Source organism: Periplaneta americana, chromosome 6 (genome assembly GCF_040183065.1).
Source record: "Periplaneta americana isolate PAMFEO1 chromosome 6, P.americana_PAMFEO1_priV1, whole genome shotgun sequence".
Taxonomy (NCBI): Eukaryota; Metazoa; Arthropoda; class Insecta; order Blattodea; family Blattidae; genus Periplaneta; species Periplaneta americana.
The window spans coordinates 14,101,305-14,118,901 of NC_091122.1; the positions used below are offsets into that span (position 1 = coordinate 14,101,305).

A 17,597-nucleotide genomic window follows, 5' to 3' on the forward strand; every position below is an offset into this window, starting at 1 on the left:
CACCGTTAAATTACTTTTTTGTGCTGAAATATGCATCTCAGAATGTATAACTAAATAAAAATAATAAACAGATAAATAAGTAAAGACGCGAATAAATGAACGAACAAATGAAAGAACGAATTAGTGATGAATAAATAACTAAATAAATAATAAATTTACAAATAAATAAATAACTTGAATATACCTAACTACTACGTAACAATAAGGGAATACATTAAAATAAAAAGAAATGAAACGGAAAACCCAAGAACCGAACTCGAATCCGCAGAACTGGAGTTCAGTACTAAGCCAACTAGGCTATAGAACGCAAGGAATGGCTGTTTTCTTTATTCGGTACAATAGTTTCAAGAGTATCGACTTGAAGCTGATAATTTTCGTGTGAACGCAGAGCCTTAACTAAGAATCGAACTCGAATCCGCAGAACTGGAGTTCAGTGCTAAACCAACTAGGCTATAGAACGCAAGGAATGGCTGTTTTCTTAATTCGGTACCATAGTTTCAAAAGTATCGACTTGAAGCTGATAATTTTTCTGTGAACGCAGAGCCTTAACTAAGAATCGAACTTGAATCCGCAGAACTGGAGTTCAGTGCTAAACCAACTAGGCTATAGAACGCAAGGAATGGCTGTTTTCTTAATTCGGTACCATAGTTTCAAAAGTATCGACTTGAAGCTGATAATTTTTCTGTGAACGCAGAGCCTTAACTAAGAATCGAACTCGAATCCGCAGAACTGGAGTTCAGTGCTAAACCAACTAGGCTATAGAACGCAAGGAATGGCTGTTTTTTTAATTCGGTACAACAGTTTCAAAAGTATCGACTTGAAGCTGATAATTTTCGTGTGAACGCAGAGCCTTAACTAAGAATCGAACTCGAATCCGCAGAACTGGAGTTCAGTACTAAACCAACTAGGCTATAGAACGCAAGGAATGGCTGTTTTTTTAATTCGGTACAACAGTTTCAAAAGTATCGACTTGAAGCTGATAATTTTCGTGTGAACGCAGAGCCTTAACTAAGAATCGAACTCGAATCCGCAGAACTGGAGTTCAGTACTAAACCAACTAGGCTATAGAACGCAAGGAATGGCTGTTTTTTTAATTCGGTACAATAGTTTCAAAAGTATCGACTTGAAGCTGATAATTTTCGTGTGAACGCAGAGCCTTAACTAAGAATCGAACTCGAATCCGCAGAACTGGAGTTCAGTACTAAACCAACTAGGCTATAGAACGCAAGGAATGGCTGTTTTTTTAATTCGGTACAACAGTTTCAAAAGTATCGACTTGAAGCTGATAATTTTCGTGTGAACGCAGAGCCTTAACTAAGAATCGAACTCGAATCCGCAGAACTGGAGTTCAGTACTAAACCAACTAGGCTATAGAACGCAAGGAATGGCTGTTTTCTTAATTCGGTACAATAGTTTCAAAAGTATCGACTTGAAGCTGATAATTTTCATGTGAACGCAGAGCCTTAACTAAGAATCGAACTCGAATCCGCAGAACTGGAGTTCAGTACTAAACCAACTAGGCTATAGAACGCAAGGAATGGCTGTTTTTTTAATTCGGTACAACAGTTTCAAAAGTATCGACTTGAAGCTGATAATTTTCGTGTGAACGCAGAGCCTTAACTAAGAATCGAACTCGAATCCGCAGAACTGGAGTTCAGTACTAAACCAACTAGGCTATAGAACGCAAGGAATGGCTGTTTTTTTAATTCGGTACAACAGTTTCAAAAGTATCGACTTGAAGCTGATAATTTTCGTGTGAACGCAGAGCCTTAACTAAGAATCGAACTCGAATCCGCAGAACTGGAGTTCAGTACTAAACCAACTAGGCTATAGAACGCAAGGAATGGCTGTTTTTTTAATTCGGTACAATAGTTTCAAAAGTATCGACTTGAAGCTGATAATTTTCGTGTGAACGCAGAGCCTTAACTAAGAATCGAACTCGAATCCGCAGAACTGGAGTTCAGTACTAAACCAACTAGGTTATAGAACGCAAGGAATGGCTGTTTTCTTAATTCGGTACAATAGTTTTAAAAGTATCGACTTGAAGCTGATAATTTTCGTGTGAACGCAGAGCCTTAACTAAGAATCGAACTCGAATCCGCAGAACTGGAGTTCAGTACTAAACCAACTAGGCTATAGAACGCAAGAAATGGCTGTTTTTTTTTAATTCGGTACAATAGTTTCAAGAGTATCGACTTGAAGCTGATAATTTTCGTGTGAACGCAGAGCCTTAACTAAGAATCTAACTCGAATCCGCAGAACTGGAGTTCAGTACTAAGCCAACTAGGCTATAGAACGCAAGGAATGGCTGTTTTCTTAATTCGGTACAACAGTTTCAAAAGTATCGACTTGAAGCTGATAATTTTCGTGTGAACGCAGAGCCTTAACTAAGAATCGAACTCGAATCCGCAGAACTGGAGTTCAGTATTAAACCAACTAGGCTATAGAACGCAAGGAATGGCTGTTTTCTTTATTCGGTACAATAGTTTCAAGAGTATCGACTTGAAGCTGATAATTTTCGTGTGAACGCAGAGCATTAACTAAGAATCGAACTCGAATCCGCAGAACTGGAGTTCAGTACTAAACCAACTAGGCTATAGAACGCAAGGAATGGCTGTTTTCTTTATTCGGTACAATAGTTTCAAGAGTATCGACTTGAAGCTGATAATTTTCGTGTGAACGCAGAGCCTTAACTAAGAATCGAACTCGAATCCGCAGAACTGGAGTTCAGTACTAAACCAACTAGGCTATAGAACGCAAGGAATGGCTGTTTTCTTTATTCGGTACAATACTTTCAAGAGTATCGACTTGAGTCATACCATTTTCAGTGCGACATCTAGATCTACAGGAGCATTGAAACAATCAGTCACCTATACTGGAAATAAAGGAAGTGAAAGATCTCTAAGAACCGAAATATTCTGAACAACAGTAAAGCTACAATTTCCTGACTTTCTTAAACTGGTGAGTCTTTAACGTGCTAATAGATATATTTGCTTCTACTTCTACCTCGAGTCAATGACAATAATTAATTACTGCGACAAAATTATAAATATGATTTCATTCTACAGGCTGGTTACTAGTACAGACTGCGACTAACAACCCTTCGAAAATTCCTAAAATCATGAATTAAACATGCCGTGCATATGTGGTGTTCCCTGGCCACATGTACGCGGATGAATATCATTCCCGGACATTGATCATAGGTCGATTAAGCCACAAGATGGTTGCAAGGTCGCATTTTATCTGCATGTGGTAGTCATGCCACTTTCTGCTGAGGTCCTCGACACTATGGCACTTCCAGTATATTGCATCCTCTGCCCTTGAATTTGATACGCTTTCTCATTTCTAATATAAGTGATCATCATTAATTTATTAAAAATATTAGTTAACTGTTATTTTAAAAACTTATTTTTACAGTCATTTAAATATTTTTAAATAGCACATTATGCAACGAGCCTAGAATGGTAGTAATTAAGACGCGAGAATGTTTATGAAACGAGCGCAAGCGAGTTTCATAATTTTCATACGAGCGTCGTAATTACCATTATAGGCAAGTTTCATACGACTTTTTAAGCTCGACCATATTTATAACTTGAAATTATTCATAAGTATTCATGTTATTCTTATCTGACTGCGGAGCGGAACTGACCTTGTGCAATACTTCGTAAATTTGAGACGTGCGCAGACGCGAAAGTATTGGATTTTTTCCGAGAAATAAATGTCGACATTGACCTTGATATAATCTAGAGAGTAAAATAAACATAAATCTTGATATAACCTTGAAATTGAATTAGATATTGAAAACGAGATGACAAATTGAATTTATTTGAATATTATTTACAATTAACGCTAATTATTATATAGTTCCGTCGCCCTAATTTCCGGCAGCCAATCGCGTTGCAGGTCGGCTACATTTAAACGTGTGCGTCTTGTGATTCGCTATTCATTTCTTAAGGCTCGATAAATACTTAATATAATCGCCCGCCATTTTAGCTCTTTCGTTGGCGTTCGCAGAAAGCACACGAGGACGTTATTTGCCGCTCAATTATTTGCTGAATTACAGTGTGTTTGATTTATTATCATAGGAGCTACGACATGATAATGTTTAACGATGTGGCAAATAGATTCCTCGTATGGTAGCTCGGCAACGTAAGAACAAAAATGGCGAACGATACTACCTACCTAGACTTTATAGAGCCTTCACTTTCTAAGACGTAAGCAAAGAGGCGGAGTCACGCCGGAAATAAAAGCGTCGGGACTATAGTAACAGAACTGACTTTATTTCAAATATAGGTGATTTATTGATTTATTGTTGTCTTTCGATTGCATATCTGAGAATAATCGATACTTGCGCTTTCATATTGCTACAATGGTTTTTTCTGATTGGTGGAACACCTGAACTTTAATGAATAAGTGTACTTTAATGAGGTCCATTAAAGGGCTGCTACCAGGTGTATAATTACTACATTTCGGCATGGTCTAGCATAAACATTTTTAAGTTATGCTGTACGGCTGTCAATTTTTCATCAATTCTTCCAAGAGCAGAACCCCTCTGTTTGAAACTGAGTACACGTCATGATTTTTGACTGCTAGAATTTTCAAAGTAATGTATGCTGTCCGTAATATCTTATCGCCCTCTTCATCAGCACAGGTTTCTAATTGCACTGCACTCCTCGAAGCCTTCCTTATCTTCCTTGTGTCCTTCACTTACAGTCATCACGCTGTTCTTGCATTGCTTAAAATCAAGGCCTCCTTTTATTTGCGCGATAAACATGAAATGTAGGTATCTAAGAGACGTACCAAAAAGTTACTGATTTGCGAATTTGTGGCTCGAATTTTCGCGAAAAATCTTCATTTCTACAATAAAAACGAAAAAATTGCGCTTTTTACAGTTACTTTAAAGACATATTGTATATTACTTTTGAAGATGTCTAACTGCAAAAAAACAGGGAGACAAATTATTTGGGAATTATAATATTACTAGTGGCCTGTGCAACAAGTGCTGCGAACTAAGTTCATTAGACGTTCAAACAAAAATTTTTCAGTTTTATTTTCAAGAATACCAAACATTTTGAAAGTTATTTGCTTCCATAATAATGATGTATATTCCCTCTGAATGTTTTTTGTTATGCCAAATACTTTTTCTTGAACCTATTCACCTTCAGTTTTTGAGTTTCAACGCGAAAACGCAAGTAACAATGTCAGGACGCTCAGTGGGTTTTTCATGTGGGAGTAAAGCAACAGCTATTTCAGGTCATTGTGGATTGCAGGTGAAAGTTAAAAAAATAGCTAGAGTTTGCTATGCTTTCGAACAATAGACATAGCATCTTGGTATAGCTTGAAATGTAGAGGGTAAAATCACTTTATCCTGCTAAGAGATCTTGGTGAAATGCTCGGAAGACTACAAAATTCTCTAGGTCTCTTATTTTATCAGTAAGTAATACCTTTTGGTTTTTCCTTAGGAACTGTAATTTTTGCGCTCTCTCGAGCCAATACTGAAGAGAAAGACGCATATAAATATCTACACCACACCGCCATTAAGTATATGAAAAAGACCCAACCCCACTTGATTAATAACTATAAAAATATTTCATTTTTAATAACAATATTATTATCTTACTTAAGTTTTGTAGTTATATACTATATAGCCGCCATTCAGTAAATTATAGAAATGAAGATCTAATTTCATATATTCTCTACATCTACTTAGGCTATATAACCCCAAAAGTTTCACTTTCATATCATCAATATAGCATTAATACGTATAATTAATGAAAAACAGTCGCATCGTGGCATTAATTATAATAATATTTAATTTCTAATGGTAATAATGTCTTCAAACCATCTCAAATTTTGTAGATTTTAATATCCAATACACAGCTGTACTCATAAAATTACACACTGCGGAATCAGACATGTAAATTATTTTTAGTAAGCCTTGAAGTTTTTAATAAGCAATTGAATTTGAGCTCTAAATATGTCAGCAATCCTGCAGGGCATGGCCTTCGCGTAATAGCCTATTGTTTATTATAGGCTAGTGTGGTTCGTTTTATTCTGAAATGATGCAATTAGTTCTTAAAACTGACGAAAGATGGATTTTGGAAAATACGAAAATTATGTAGGAAACCTAACGCTTCACTGAAAGTTACTATTTTTCTGAAAAACATCGGGTTCTAAGCTTCAAAATGAGGGATCATTTATTAAAATCCGTTCAGCCGTTTTCCCGTAATTTCCATTACCAGTTCAAATTATATATATATATATATATATATATATATATATATATATATATATATATATATATATTCTCTTTAATGGCTTACAGGACCATTTGACTGGTCTTTTGTATAAAACTGAATTAATAAACGATAAGGCTGATTTACAAATGGCACAAATTATTATTATTATTATTATTATTATTATTATTATTATTATTATTATTATTATTATTAACCGCTTTATTTCGCCATGAATATTGCAAATACAATGCCATGTATAAGATTAAAAATTGTTTACGGGTATGTGACATTACATGGTAAAAAAACCACGAATTTGTCACATTTATTTTTCACGAAAAATTTGAAATATGTTCACCAAAAGCCCGGTCCTGCTCAGAACTAGCAGCTCTTTGTACCCCACCCTTATTTATACAAAACGTATTGGAATTGTTTGTTCAAAATATGATTCTGGAACTGTACCCTTGTAGTGTTGTAATTGAGGGAGGAGGGGAAGAACTAAGGAAAAATGGATTAGTAACAGTTGTGCTCGAACTACCGACTGAAGTGATTGGACCGGCACTTTAACCACTACGCTACTGGATTAACACAACTATACATCCAAACTTTACGTCTTACAAGAGCTGTAAGGAAATTCAACAGCTAATAATAGCCGTATACTAGCCCTACCAACAAACAAAACATCAACGTATTCATTATTCACTATCTCGCTATCGCGATTGTGGAATACCGTACCCAGTGACATTAGAGACTGTCGGAATTTAACAGTATTAAATAATAGCATTAGCCTAATTAAATCAAAGTTTTCTCTATCTGTAATGAATGCTATTGTGAAGGAGTAACTCTTACACTTATAATTAAGCTGCGGATTTATGCCTATATTCCTATTTTAATCCTCAACCTGAAGAAAAGAAAATGTTATGTTTTATTTAACGACTCTCGCAATTGCAGAGGTTATATCAGCGTCGCCGGATGTACCGAAATTTTGTCCCGTAGTTCTTTTACATGCCAGTAAGTCTACTGACATGAGCCTGTCGCATTTAAGCACACTTAATTGCCATCGACCTGGCCCGGGATCGAACCCGCAACCTTGGGCATAGAAGGCCAGCGCTATACCAACTCGCCAACCAGGTCAGCTCAACCTGAAGACGCAAGCTTTTAGGTTACATATCCATTTTAAGGCATTGTGAGTATTATATGCGAATTCTATAGTGCCTATAATTGCCTATTTCACTAGTAAATGCCTATTTGCTTATAAATGCCTAAAAGTTGCCTAAATATCCGTATTATATATTATATTTGAATTTATTGACTATTCTATCGATTTTTTTAAAATCTGTAATTTGTTTCTTTTTTATCCAGCAGCAAATATTATCTTGGCAAACCCAAAGATAACATCTGATCTTGCTTTCATCAAAGCAAACTTTGAAAAGCTGCCTGCTTACATAACGAAACTGGAAACGAGGAGTATTCCACTCCACAATGCTGTGCAAGTTATGAAGAAAGTAGAAGATAGATAATTTGTATAAACAAAAGCCGCCCTAAATAAGGGTTCGATAGATCGGCCTACTAATCAATTCATAAAGAATAATAAGTAAACAAAACAATTTTGTGACACTTGGAAAGAAAAAAAAAACCATTAAGATAAGAAAACATAGGATATAATTTACAATAAAAATTTTGTTGGGTACAAATGATTACTAATTATAGCTAAGGATGATTTTAACACGTGAGATCCTATGGCATCAATCGTTGCATCAGAAATTTTATATTGTTTAAGTTGATTTAAAGTTTCTCGTGGGATCGTGCCACGGGCACCGAACATGAGCCTAAAAACTGTCCAATGTGTGATGTGCTCCGAGATGCTGACAACAAGGCTCATATATGACTTGTTTTTCACGACACACCTCTTGTGGCTGTTGCTCGTGCAACGGATTGTGGGATCAAGAATGACACCCTTATCCTTCTGCCGATCAATTATGATGATATCAGCACGTCTAGTAGAGCCATCAGAAGAGACGCAACCAACCTCCTCATAAACCTCATAGGAAGCATTCTGACGGATTGAAGCTGCGATGAGAGAACGAACCGTATTATGTCTGTTGATTCGGAGCAATTCTCCATGATGGCAGAAACCCAAGACGTGAGGAAGCGTTTCTTGCTCGTCGCATCTTCTGCAACGGGTTGAGTCAAGAGTTCTACCAGGGAGAGTACGTACAGGTATTGTATTACAGTTCATCTTAATGGCTTGCGTCTTAAAGAAATACCAAGCAGTATGGGAGAAACAATGAGAAATAAGTAGCCTATCTGAAAATTGTGAAAAGAAATCCTAGTTGGGAGCAAGTGTTATTGCTGATTGGAAATGACAGTGACATTACAGTATTTGACATTACTGCGTTCCCACTGGTTTGGTCCTCAGCTGAGATTGGATCCCTGAAGTATTGCCTCATCACTTCATGTGAAGTGAAGAGAAGTTTCTCCCAATTTAAGAACATTCTTACAGACAACAGACATCAGTTCTCATTACAACATTTGGACGAATATTTAATTATTCATTGCCATAATGACATTCCTATAGAAACTAGTGTATAATGCTATGCTATGGTCGTGTTAGCCATTAAGAATTAGAAATTGTTAGTGCCTTTTTAAGTACCTATTTTAGAATTTTGAATGCCTATTTTGCCTGTCTATTTCAACTGTTTTAGTGCCTAAAAATCCGCAGCTTAGTTATAATAATAATGTCTAAGTACAGTAACGAAAAAACGGCACTGATTCAGAAAGTCAGTTCTAAATGTACATTACAGTCCCAAAAACAAAAAATGACCCGAGTATTGAGGGTCCTTACAGAGCACGATTCACACCACAACAATTTAACAACGGTTTTGGCCACCGCGTAGGTGGTAGCGCGTTTGCCTGCTGATCTGGAGTTGCGCTCAGGCGTAGGTTCGATTCTCGCTTGGACTGATTACTCGTTGGGTTCCCGCCCCCCGGAGGTTTTTCCCAACCGTAAGGCGAAAGTCAGGTGATCTATCACGGATCTTCGGCCTCATCTCGCTATCATCAATCCCATCGACGTTAAATAATCACTTAGCTGATACAGTGTCGTTAAATAACCAAGCAAAAAAAAAACACTGAGATTATTAACTCTGAATGAACTACATGAGTGAACAATATCAATGGAAAATTTTGTCACACCCGTAAGATTCAGTCTTCCCCCTCCCTCTTTTCTTAGACAAAAGATATGGATTTCATAATTATAGATCAACAACTAGGTAACTAGAGGTATACACCATAGCTTTTTCAACTGAATATAAGACACGAAAATGACAATCTTAAGTCTTTTAGACAATATAACTAATATAGATGAACAATGATCGAGAAAGCAGGACTAACAGCGCCCACAAAGCCGAAAATCCGCAAGACAATGTTGTAATAAAAAAATATACGCGGCGTCGTTGACGTAAAGACTGCTTGTGAGTGTTTCGAGACGTCGAGATTGATCACTCCCGAAGTCCCGAACGTCAAGCAGCCTTGAATCGCCATAGTTGTTTATACCTGACTGAACTTTTATCTACTTTGGCAACTGTTATATTTATATGTATAAACAATCAAGTAGCCCATTTAAAACATCATCTCTACCTTTCAGTGTATAATAATTCGTTCCCCAATCTTTATTTAATTACTAGGTCCTTATTAAAAGGTTAGGAATTTTCTTTTCATATGTTTGAGATCAGGTGTGCAATCTCAAGTAAAATAGTACATTATGCAACGAGCCTATAATGACAGTAATTAAGACGCGAGGATGTTTATGAAACGAGCGCAAGCGAGTTTCATAATTTTCATACGAGCGTCTTAATTACCGTTATAGGCAAGTTTCATACGACTTTTTATGCTAGACCATATTTCTAACTTGAAATTATTCATAAGTATTCATGTTATTCTTATGTGACTGGGGAGCGAACTGACCTTGTGCAATCTCGTAAATTGTGAGATGTGCGCAGACGCGAAAGTATTGATTTTTTCTGGGCAACGAATGTCGACGACCTTGGTATAATCTAGAGAGTACGATAAACGTTAAACTTGACATAACCTTGAAATTGAATTCGACATTGAAAAACGAGATGACAAATTGAATTTATTTGAATATTATTTACAATTAACGCTAATTATTATAGTAACAGAACATAACCTTTTGCGACAGTATTGGATTTTCAGCCTGCGTGACGTTTTGCTAGTTGTCTTTCGATTGCATATCCGAGAATAATCGAAAACTTGAACTTTAATGAGTAGGTGTACTTTAATTAGGTGCATTAAAGGACTGCTACCAGGTGTATAATTACTACATTTCGGCATGGTCGAGCATAAAGATATTAATGTTATGTTTTATGTTTTTTAGAAATGCAAATTTATTTGAGAATTTTTTTTTTCTATTTATATAACCATAGGTAATATCATATAATAGAACCATAACATTTTGATAACTAAGATACTGTTCTGTTTCGTCTTTTTGTCTCCTTTAAAATATCTAATGTTATTTCAATTATGTATGTTATTCAAAGTTACGAAATCTTTCCACGCCGACCAAATGCTATTTCGAGAATGACGAGCGAGACTCGAAGTGCACGAGAATGACGAGACGAGACTCGATTGATAAATGCAACGAACACAGCGAGCGAGAGCGGCAGTTAAGGCTGGTTCACAATAAACCGGGAACGGAAACGACAACGAGAACGAGAACTGAAATATTGTTAAAATAAATGTATTTAAATGTCGTTATTCACAATTAACTATTAACTATGTGTAAGATTCTTTACAAAATAGTTTTTTACAATCTGCCCTTGGTTACAAAATAATGGTTTTCTCAAGAGTGACATGTTCAATTTAACCAATTAGCCTACTACAAGAAGTTGCCACAGCTCACATCTACTGAAAGAGAAGTGAGAGAAAGATCGAGTGACACCATTCTTGTTTCTGGGCAGTAAGCTGGAACGAGTTAAGAGGATATAAAGCAGAAATGTCATTATTCCTTCTTGGCACTGGACCTGCAGTACACTCACTCTACTCTTTAAACTGCATACTCTCCATCATTCCAACAAAACTGGTGACCTTGCTTATGTAACGGTATTTTATCACCAAGTTGTGTGGAGACGCAAGGCCACGATGAGATGAGAGCCATCAAATAATTGCTCATTTCATTTCCAATGTGCCATCCTTTCTCAACGAACCGACGACGTAGCTCAGGCAGTAAGTGCGTTTGCCTACTGATTCGGAGCTGCTCTCGGAAGTGGGTTCGATTCCTGTTTAGGTTTTCCCCGAAAGTCTCTAACTGTAAGGCGAATTATCAGGTAATATCACATTGAATTCTCGGCCTCATCTCGTCAAATACAATCTCACTATCGCCAATCCAATAGACGCTAAATAACCTAGGCAATAGTTTATACAGCGTCGTTAAACAAACGAATAAAATTTTCCGAACAGCCATTCCATTAAGCTTATACAGAGTGGAAATGAAATAACCCTGTAGATTGAAATGGACGCTAGATTACACTTAAATGAATAAAAACCTATAATACGTTTTGTGATTAAATGCACGGTTAATTATAAAACTGAGTTGGAAGTTTCAGCAGCTATGTCGCGTCGCTGTTATTTCCGGCGTGACTCCTCCTCTTTGCTTACGCCTTGGGAAGTGAAGGCTCTATAAAGTCTAGGCAGGTAGTATCGTTCGCCATTTTTGTTCTTTCGTTGTCGAGCTACCAGACGAGCAATCTATTTGCCGCTCCGTTAAAAATTATTACATTTTATTTTATTTTATTTTATGGCTTATTTTACGACGCTGTATCAACATCTAGGTTATTTAGCGTCTGAATGATATGAGGGTGATAATGCCGGTGAAATGAGTCCGGGGTCCAGCACCGAAAGTTACCCAGCATTTGTTCGTATTGGGTTGTGGGAAAACCCCGGAAAAAACCTCAACCAGGTAACTTGTCCCGACCGGGATTCGAACCCTAGCCACCTGGTTTCGCGGCCAGACGCGCTGACCGTTACTCCACCGGTGTGGACAAATTATTATATCCTAGCTCCTATGATAATAAATCAAACGCACTGTAAATGAGCAAATAATTGAGCGGCAAATAACGTCCTCGTGTGCTTTCTACGAACGCCAACGAAAGAGCCAAAATGGCGGGCGATTATATTAAGTATTTATCGAGCCTTAGGAAGTGCATAACATCATCAGCAGCGAATCACAAAACTCACACGTTTAAATGTAGCCGACCTGCAATGTGATTGGCTGCCAGAAATAAAAGCGACGGGATTTTAACATTCTCCTCTTTCTTTTCGTAATACAGATGCAAGAGGTCAACGAACTCAGACCTGTTTGCTAAGGTGAACTACCTCCACCTCCCTCTCTGGCTACAATGTTGCAACCTGATCGCATTATTCAGTGGCCTCAAAATCAGTACTTTTTAAATTAAATTTACACGAAAACCGTCCACGCTACTGAAATGTTCCAGAGGGATAAATAATTCCTTATTAGATCTTCTATCGATACGGGAAAAAATCACGACAGTTATCAAATAAGAGTCTGTTAAACATTTGGAAAAAGACATTTTTTCTGAAAGATCTATGAACTTCCCACCAATATGGTATTATACTTCTTTGTTACATATAACATGAGCTATTCGCTCTGAAAATCAACAGGATTTTTTTCACGTCTACCTTGTATATATCACATTTGAGGAAATTTCGGTATCTCCCCCACAATACACATGGAAGAAAAATGTACAGTATTTAAATGATTGAAAATAACCTTAAAATTCTAACACACTACTTTAGAGACAAGATATGATCACTGCAAAAGCTTTCATACAGAAGTTGTAGATCTGTACCTCATGAATTGACACCTGAACAGACTCAACGCAGAGTGAATATCTGTCGCCAGCTTATCGCTAAATGCATAGGTGCTAGATTTATCAAGGAAACTATCACATATGATTAAAAATGGGTACATTACTGCAACTCTGACATCTCAAAACAGTGGTTCGATCCCCATCAGTCTGCCAAAGTCGTCCTTAAACAAAATCGGTTTGGCCCCAAAGTAATGGTATGTGACTGTGAAATTGTGAAGGTGTGATTCACTGGGAGTTTCTTCCAAACAGACGTGCAATCGACGCGGATCTTTAATCTCAACAGCTAGAACAAGTTCGTGAAACTTTGAGAGACAAGAACTCAGCATTAATCGAAATACAATTCGGTAATTATGTAGTAATCATCGATCAGACTGCAACCTTCTCACAATAGAGGTTCAGGGCATACAATTTCACGTTAGAGTGTAAAGAGGCTGACAATATGTTAATCATAAGAAAAGTTGAAATTTTAATTGAAGAAATATATACCAGTATATATAATGTGCTCTGGATCTCTACTGTGGGAAGATAGTTTGGTCGATGATTATTAATTACCTAGAATTCTCTTACAACAGCACAATACGAGACCCCATACCACTTTAACTCTTACTGTGGAAAAAATTCAGAAATTGGGAGGAATCGAACTGCTACGACACCCAACATATAACTGATCTTCCGCCTCAGATTATCATGTTTCGATCCATGACCCACTTCCTATGCAGAAGAAATATCCAAAACTCGGAAGCCAATTAAACTGACATCACGAATTCTTCGCAACAAAAACCAGAAACTGGTACTGTTGTGGAATAACAAACCTCATTGGTAGGTGGCTCAAGACCATAGAATCTAATAGCCTTTACTTTGAAGATTTGATTAATTTTCTGTCACAACATACAACCAAAATTTTGCTCCAAAACAGGTAATAGGTACTTATAAGATAGAATCTGTAAACTGGAGTAAAATAAGAAATAAATATTGCTTCAAGATGAATCACAAACAGTGATCGGCGCGCATAAATATTATAAGCAATAATGGGGCCCAGATACTGAACTAGTTTCTGCCAATAAAATAATGTTCACTCGATGGAATTATATAGTCATGAAAAACTATTCATAAGTCTAGAATTTGGGGGTCCATTTCACTAACTTCCATCAAATACCATATTATTGCACATTGGGTAGGCCTATGCAGAAAATAAAGGGTAGTTTCCTAGCAACCGGTACACGTTACATAGGTCGTTTTTGTGTTTACACAGTGGCTCCTTTCTGAAAAGAATTTTAATAGTTTGTTACTAGATGTGATTCTAGTCAGTTTGTAATATATTTTTGGTCCAGGGAAATATACATCTTTTATGATTATATAACAATGTCTGACTTAACAACTTATGTAACGAGTACCGGGTGCTAGGAAACTTCCAGTATTTCTTTGCAATTACGTTACCACGTTAAGGTACAAATATATTTAGCTACGTACTTAGCTTCTAGCCAAGTTATACGTATCATACAGGCGTACAAAAGAAAATTTCAGTAACTACGCTAATTTCACAGCGAAAATAAGAGTGGAAAGAAATAAGTGTCTGAATGGCCGGAGGAGTGGTGGGACCGCATGCAAGCTTTTTGGTAGATACAGATAGATAGAAAGCGAATTTTCGTAAGATCAGTGACATATTAGGTTTAGTTAGTTCAGGCTTTCGGTATACTTTGCATATACGCACTTTGATAGGTTTATGGGAATGAATAGATATCTACCTTCATTTGGTAACGCGATTGTAAAGAATTACTGAAATGAATATAATTTTATATTACCACTATTCTTAATTAACCTGTTCTTTCTGTCATTACATTTGAGTGTAAGTACCTTACGGTTCTCTATTGACCCTTACAGCTCACATTAAATACGAATAAACAATAGATAAACAATTGGATTGGAAATATGAAAAAACACTTACCGGCAATAATTCCTTTCACTCCTGTTGAACTTCCACCTGCTGGTGCAGCGGCTGCAGTGTTTTCCATCCACGGCCGCGGGAATGGATTCTTGAACCCCGTTCTTCTCGATTCCATCGTTATTCGATGTTTAATAAAATCTTTAAAACTATTTGTACTGAAGAGGTGTGTTGGTCACTTGTGTCTAACTTCCATGAGGGTGTAGGTATAATACTGTTATGTTGTAGCCACCACGAATGATGACCATGAAACGTACAACTTTCTAAAGCTCACAAGAACCCTTCCGACTTAGAGTCCGCTACGTACTAATCAAGGACCAACACCCGGAATGCAAAATATGCACAGCTGATACAATTATGTGACCGAAATCTCTTTGGAAGGTCGCTTATGACGCTTTATAATGAAAGTGTTTGAGAAGAGAGGGGGAAAGCATGACTTCTTTCTGCCCAATCATCAGCCAACAACATAACCACAATACGAGCAAAAATTACTCTAACCTCTAATTGAGAATTGATACATTATTCTTCCCTATTCATAGTATATTGAATAATGAAAACCTTATTAAAACTTTTTTTAAATGAATAAATATTGTCTACACCGTTTTTTACAGCTGTACAAACATAAAAATTCAATATCAACGCGATATCGGTGAAAATATTACTGTATATTTTGTGAATGTTGGTAATGAATAGAAAATAACAGTCCTACCAACTATATAAGTTCCACAGTTGAGCGCACAGATTATTTGTAACATTATATGTTTACTATGACCTAGGGTGTAACGCAATAATAAAAGTATTCCATTCATACACCACAAAGGCGCTTGGGGTCATGGAGGTAGAGTTATCCGGCCACTAACATAATAATAAAGTTCATTCTCAGTAAACGATAGATTTCTGTTATGTTGGTGTTCTTGACACTTAACATCGTTGTGCTGTCAAATTACATCGTAGTAAATAAAGGGGCATGGGTGTGGCCCCTAATCGCCAATGTCATGTGGTTTCATTTTTCTGTTGTATCTAATCAGAAACATGAAATCTATAAAGCTCTTAAAATGCACACTGTTAATTGTAAAACTAAATCTTGGAAGTCATATCAGTATTATTACATAATATAGAAAAAGTATTACGACTTTCAAATTAAGATAATTCTTTACAATTACGCTATCAAAGGAAATGTCAAAGCAATGACCAACCCCTAGATTACGGCATAGCGTGGAAGAGTAGGGGGTTTTTCTCTACCTTACGAAAACTCACTTTCTATCTATTCATCTACAGACTAAAATGAGTATATGCAAGGCATGCGAAAAGCCTGAACTAACAAACTTAAATCCTCTTTTATGATGTTAATAAATTATCCGCCAAACTAGCACTACATACCGCCACGACACTATTTCAAGCCAAAATAGAACCTGTGCTAACATACGGCATAGAACTATTCTGGAACTACCTAAAGATTTCGGATCTAACCACCATCGAAGGAGTCAAAGCAAGATTTCTAAAATGCATACTTGGGGTTTCTAAGTGGACATCTTCAAGACTAACATACGAATTGGCTAGAGAGCTTTTTCTGATTGAAGACCTTAGGATAAGAAGACAGCTGCTATCTACCCCTCAAGATATGGAACTGCTCAGGAAAAGACAAGAAAAGAAGATTGAAATTCCCCCCGGATTTTTACCCAACAGATGCCATGGGTGGCCAGTAGCTGGACAGATCCAAACAACAACATGCGTAACACCCTAACAAGATTAGCATCACATTGGTTTTCATCCCAACCTATATATATATATATATATATATATATATATATATATATATATATAAAGGGTTTCCACGAACCCTCACCTCAATGCATATGCAGCTTCTGTGAATGATACCACTTCAACCAGTGCTTAGAGAATAAAATCGTTAATGGAATACAGCAAAAAATTATGACAACAGAGTACAGAATCTGTACTCCTTGGAACTATACATGCACATTCATGCGCTATTTACTTATTATTAATAAATTTTATAACTTGTGACAATGTTTATTACTTATGATGGTGCTATATGCTATTGGCGAATTAAATCTGTCTAACCTGTCACTGATTCTCGACCTTACAAAACTTCCAATCTTTTCACCCTTATTCTAGTGTGTAACTGACATCGCTCCTCAATTTATCTTTTGCTCACTGTACCAGTATGCATGATTTGACTGGAAGCGAAGTACGTAAATCATACCTATTTTTGGTAGCGCAATTGTGAAGTATAAAGTAAATACCACAGAGGGAATTATAGCCATATTAACACAGGATTCAGCATGATATAAATGGGGTTACACAGTTCTACACTTTAGATACAACAATGGTAAATCAAAATACAAATACATGAGAAACCAATATTTGTAAATACTATCTTCCCTGTTTGTTTCACGAGGAAAAGTTTATAAGGAAAAATGTTAATATACTAAAAATACATCGAAATGTGCTAACAACTATTTTATTTTCTTAACAAATTCAGAGGAACCA

At 36.6% G+C, this 17,597-nt stretch overlaps 1 protein-coding gene across 2 annotated transcripts in view; it reads right to left on the reverse strand.

Moving 5' to 3' along the window:
• The window catches only part of LOC138701006 (putative tricarboxylate transport protein, mitochondrial), a 65,958-nt gene extending 50,324 nt beyond the window's left edge, over window positions 1-15,634 (reverse strand). For both annotated transcript variants that reach the window (XR_011332420.1, XM_069827486.1), the window contains exon 1: window positions 15,090-15,634. Coding sequence is in view for 1 of the 2 variants with exons in the window: in XM_069827486.1 (XP_069683587.1) it covers window positions 15,090-15,204 (115 nt within the window). In the remaining variant the exon portion in view is untranslated. The remainder of the gene's footprint in view (window positions 1-15,089) is intronic.
• Between the last annotated feature and the right edge of the window lie 1,963 nt (window positions 15,635-17,597).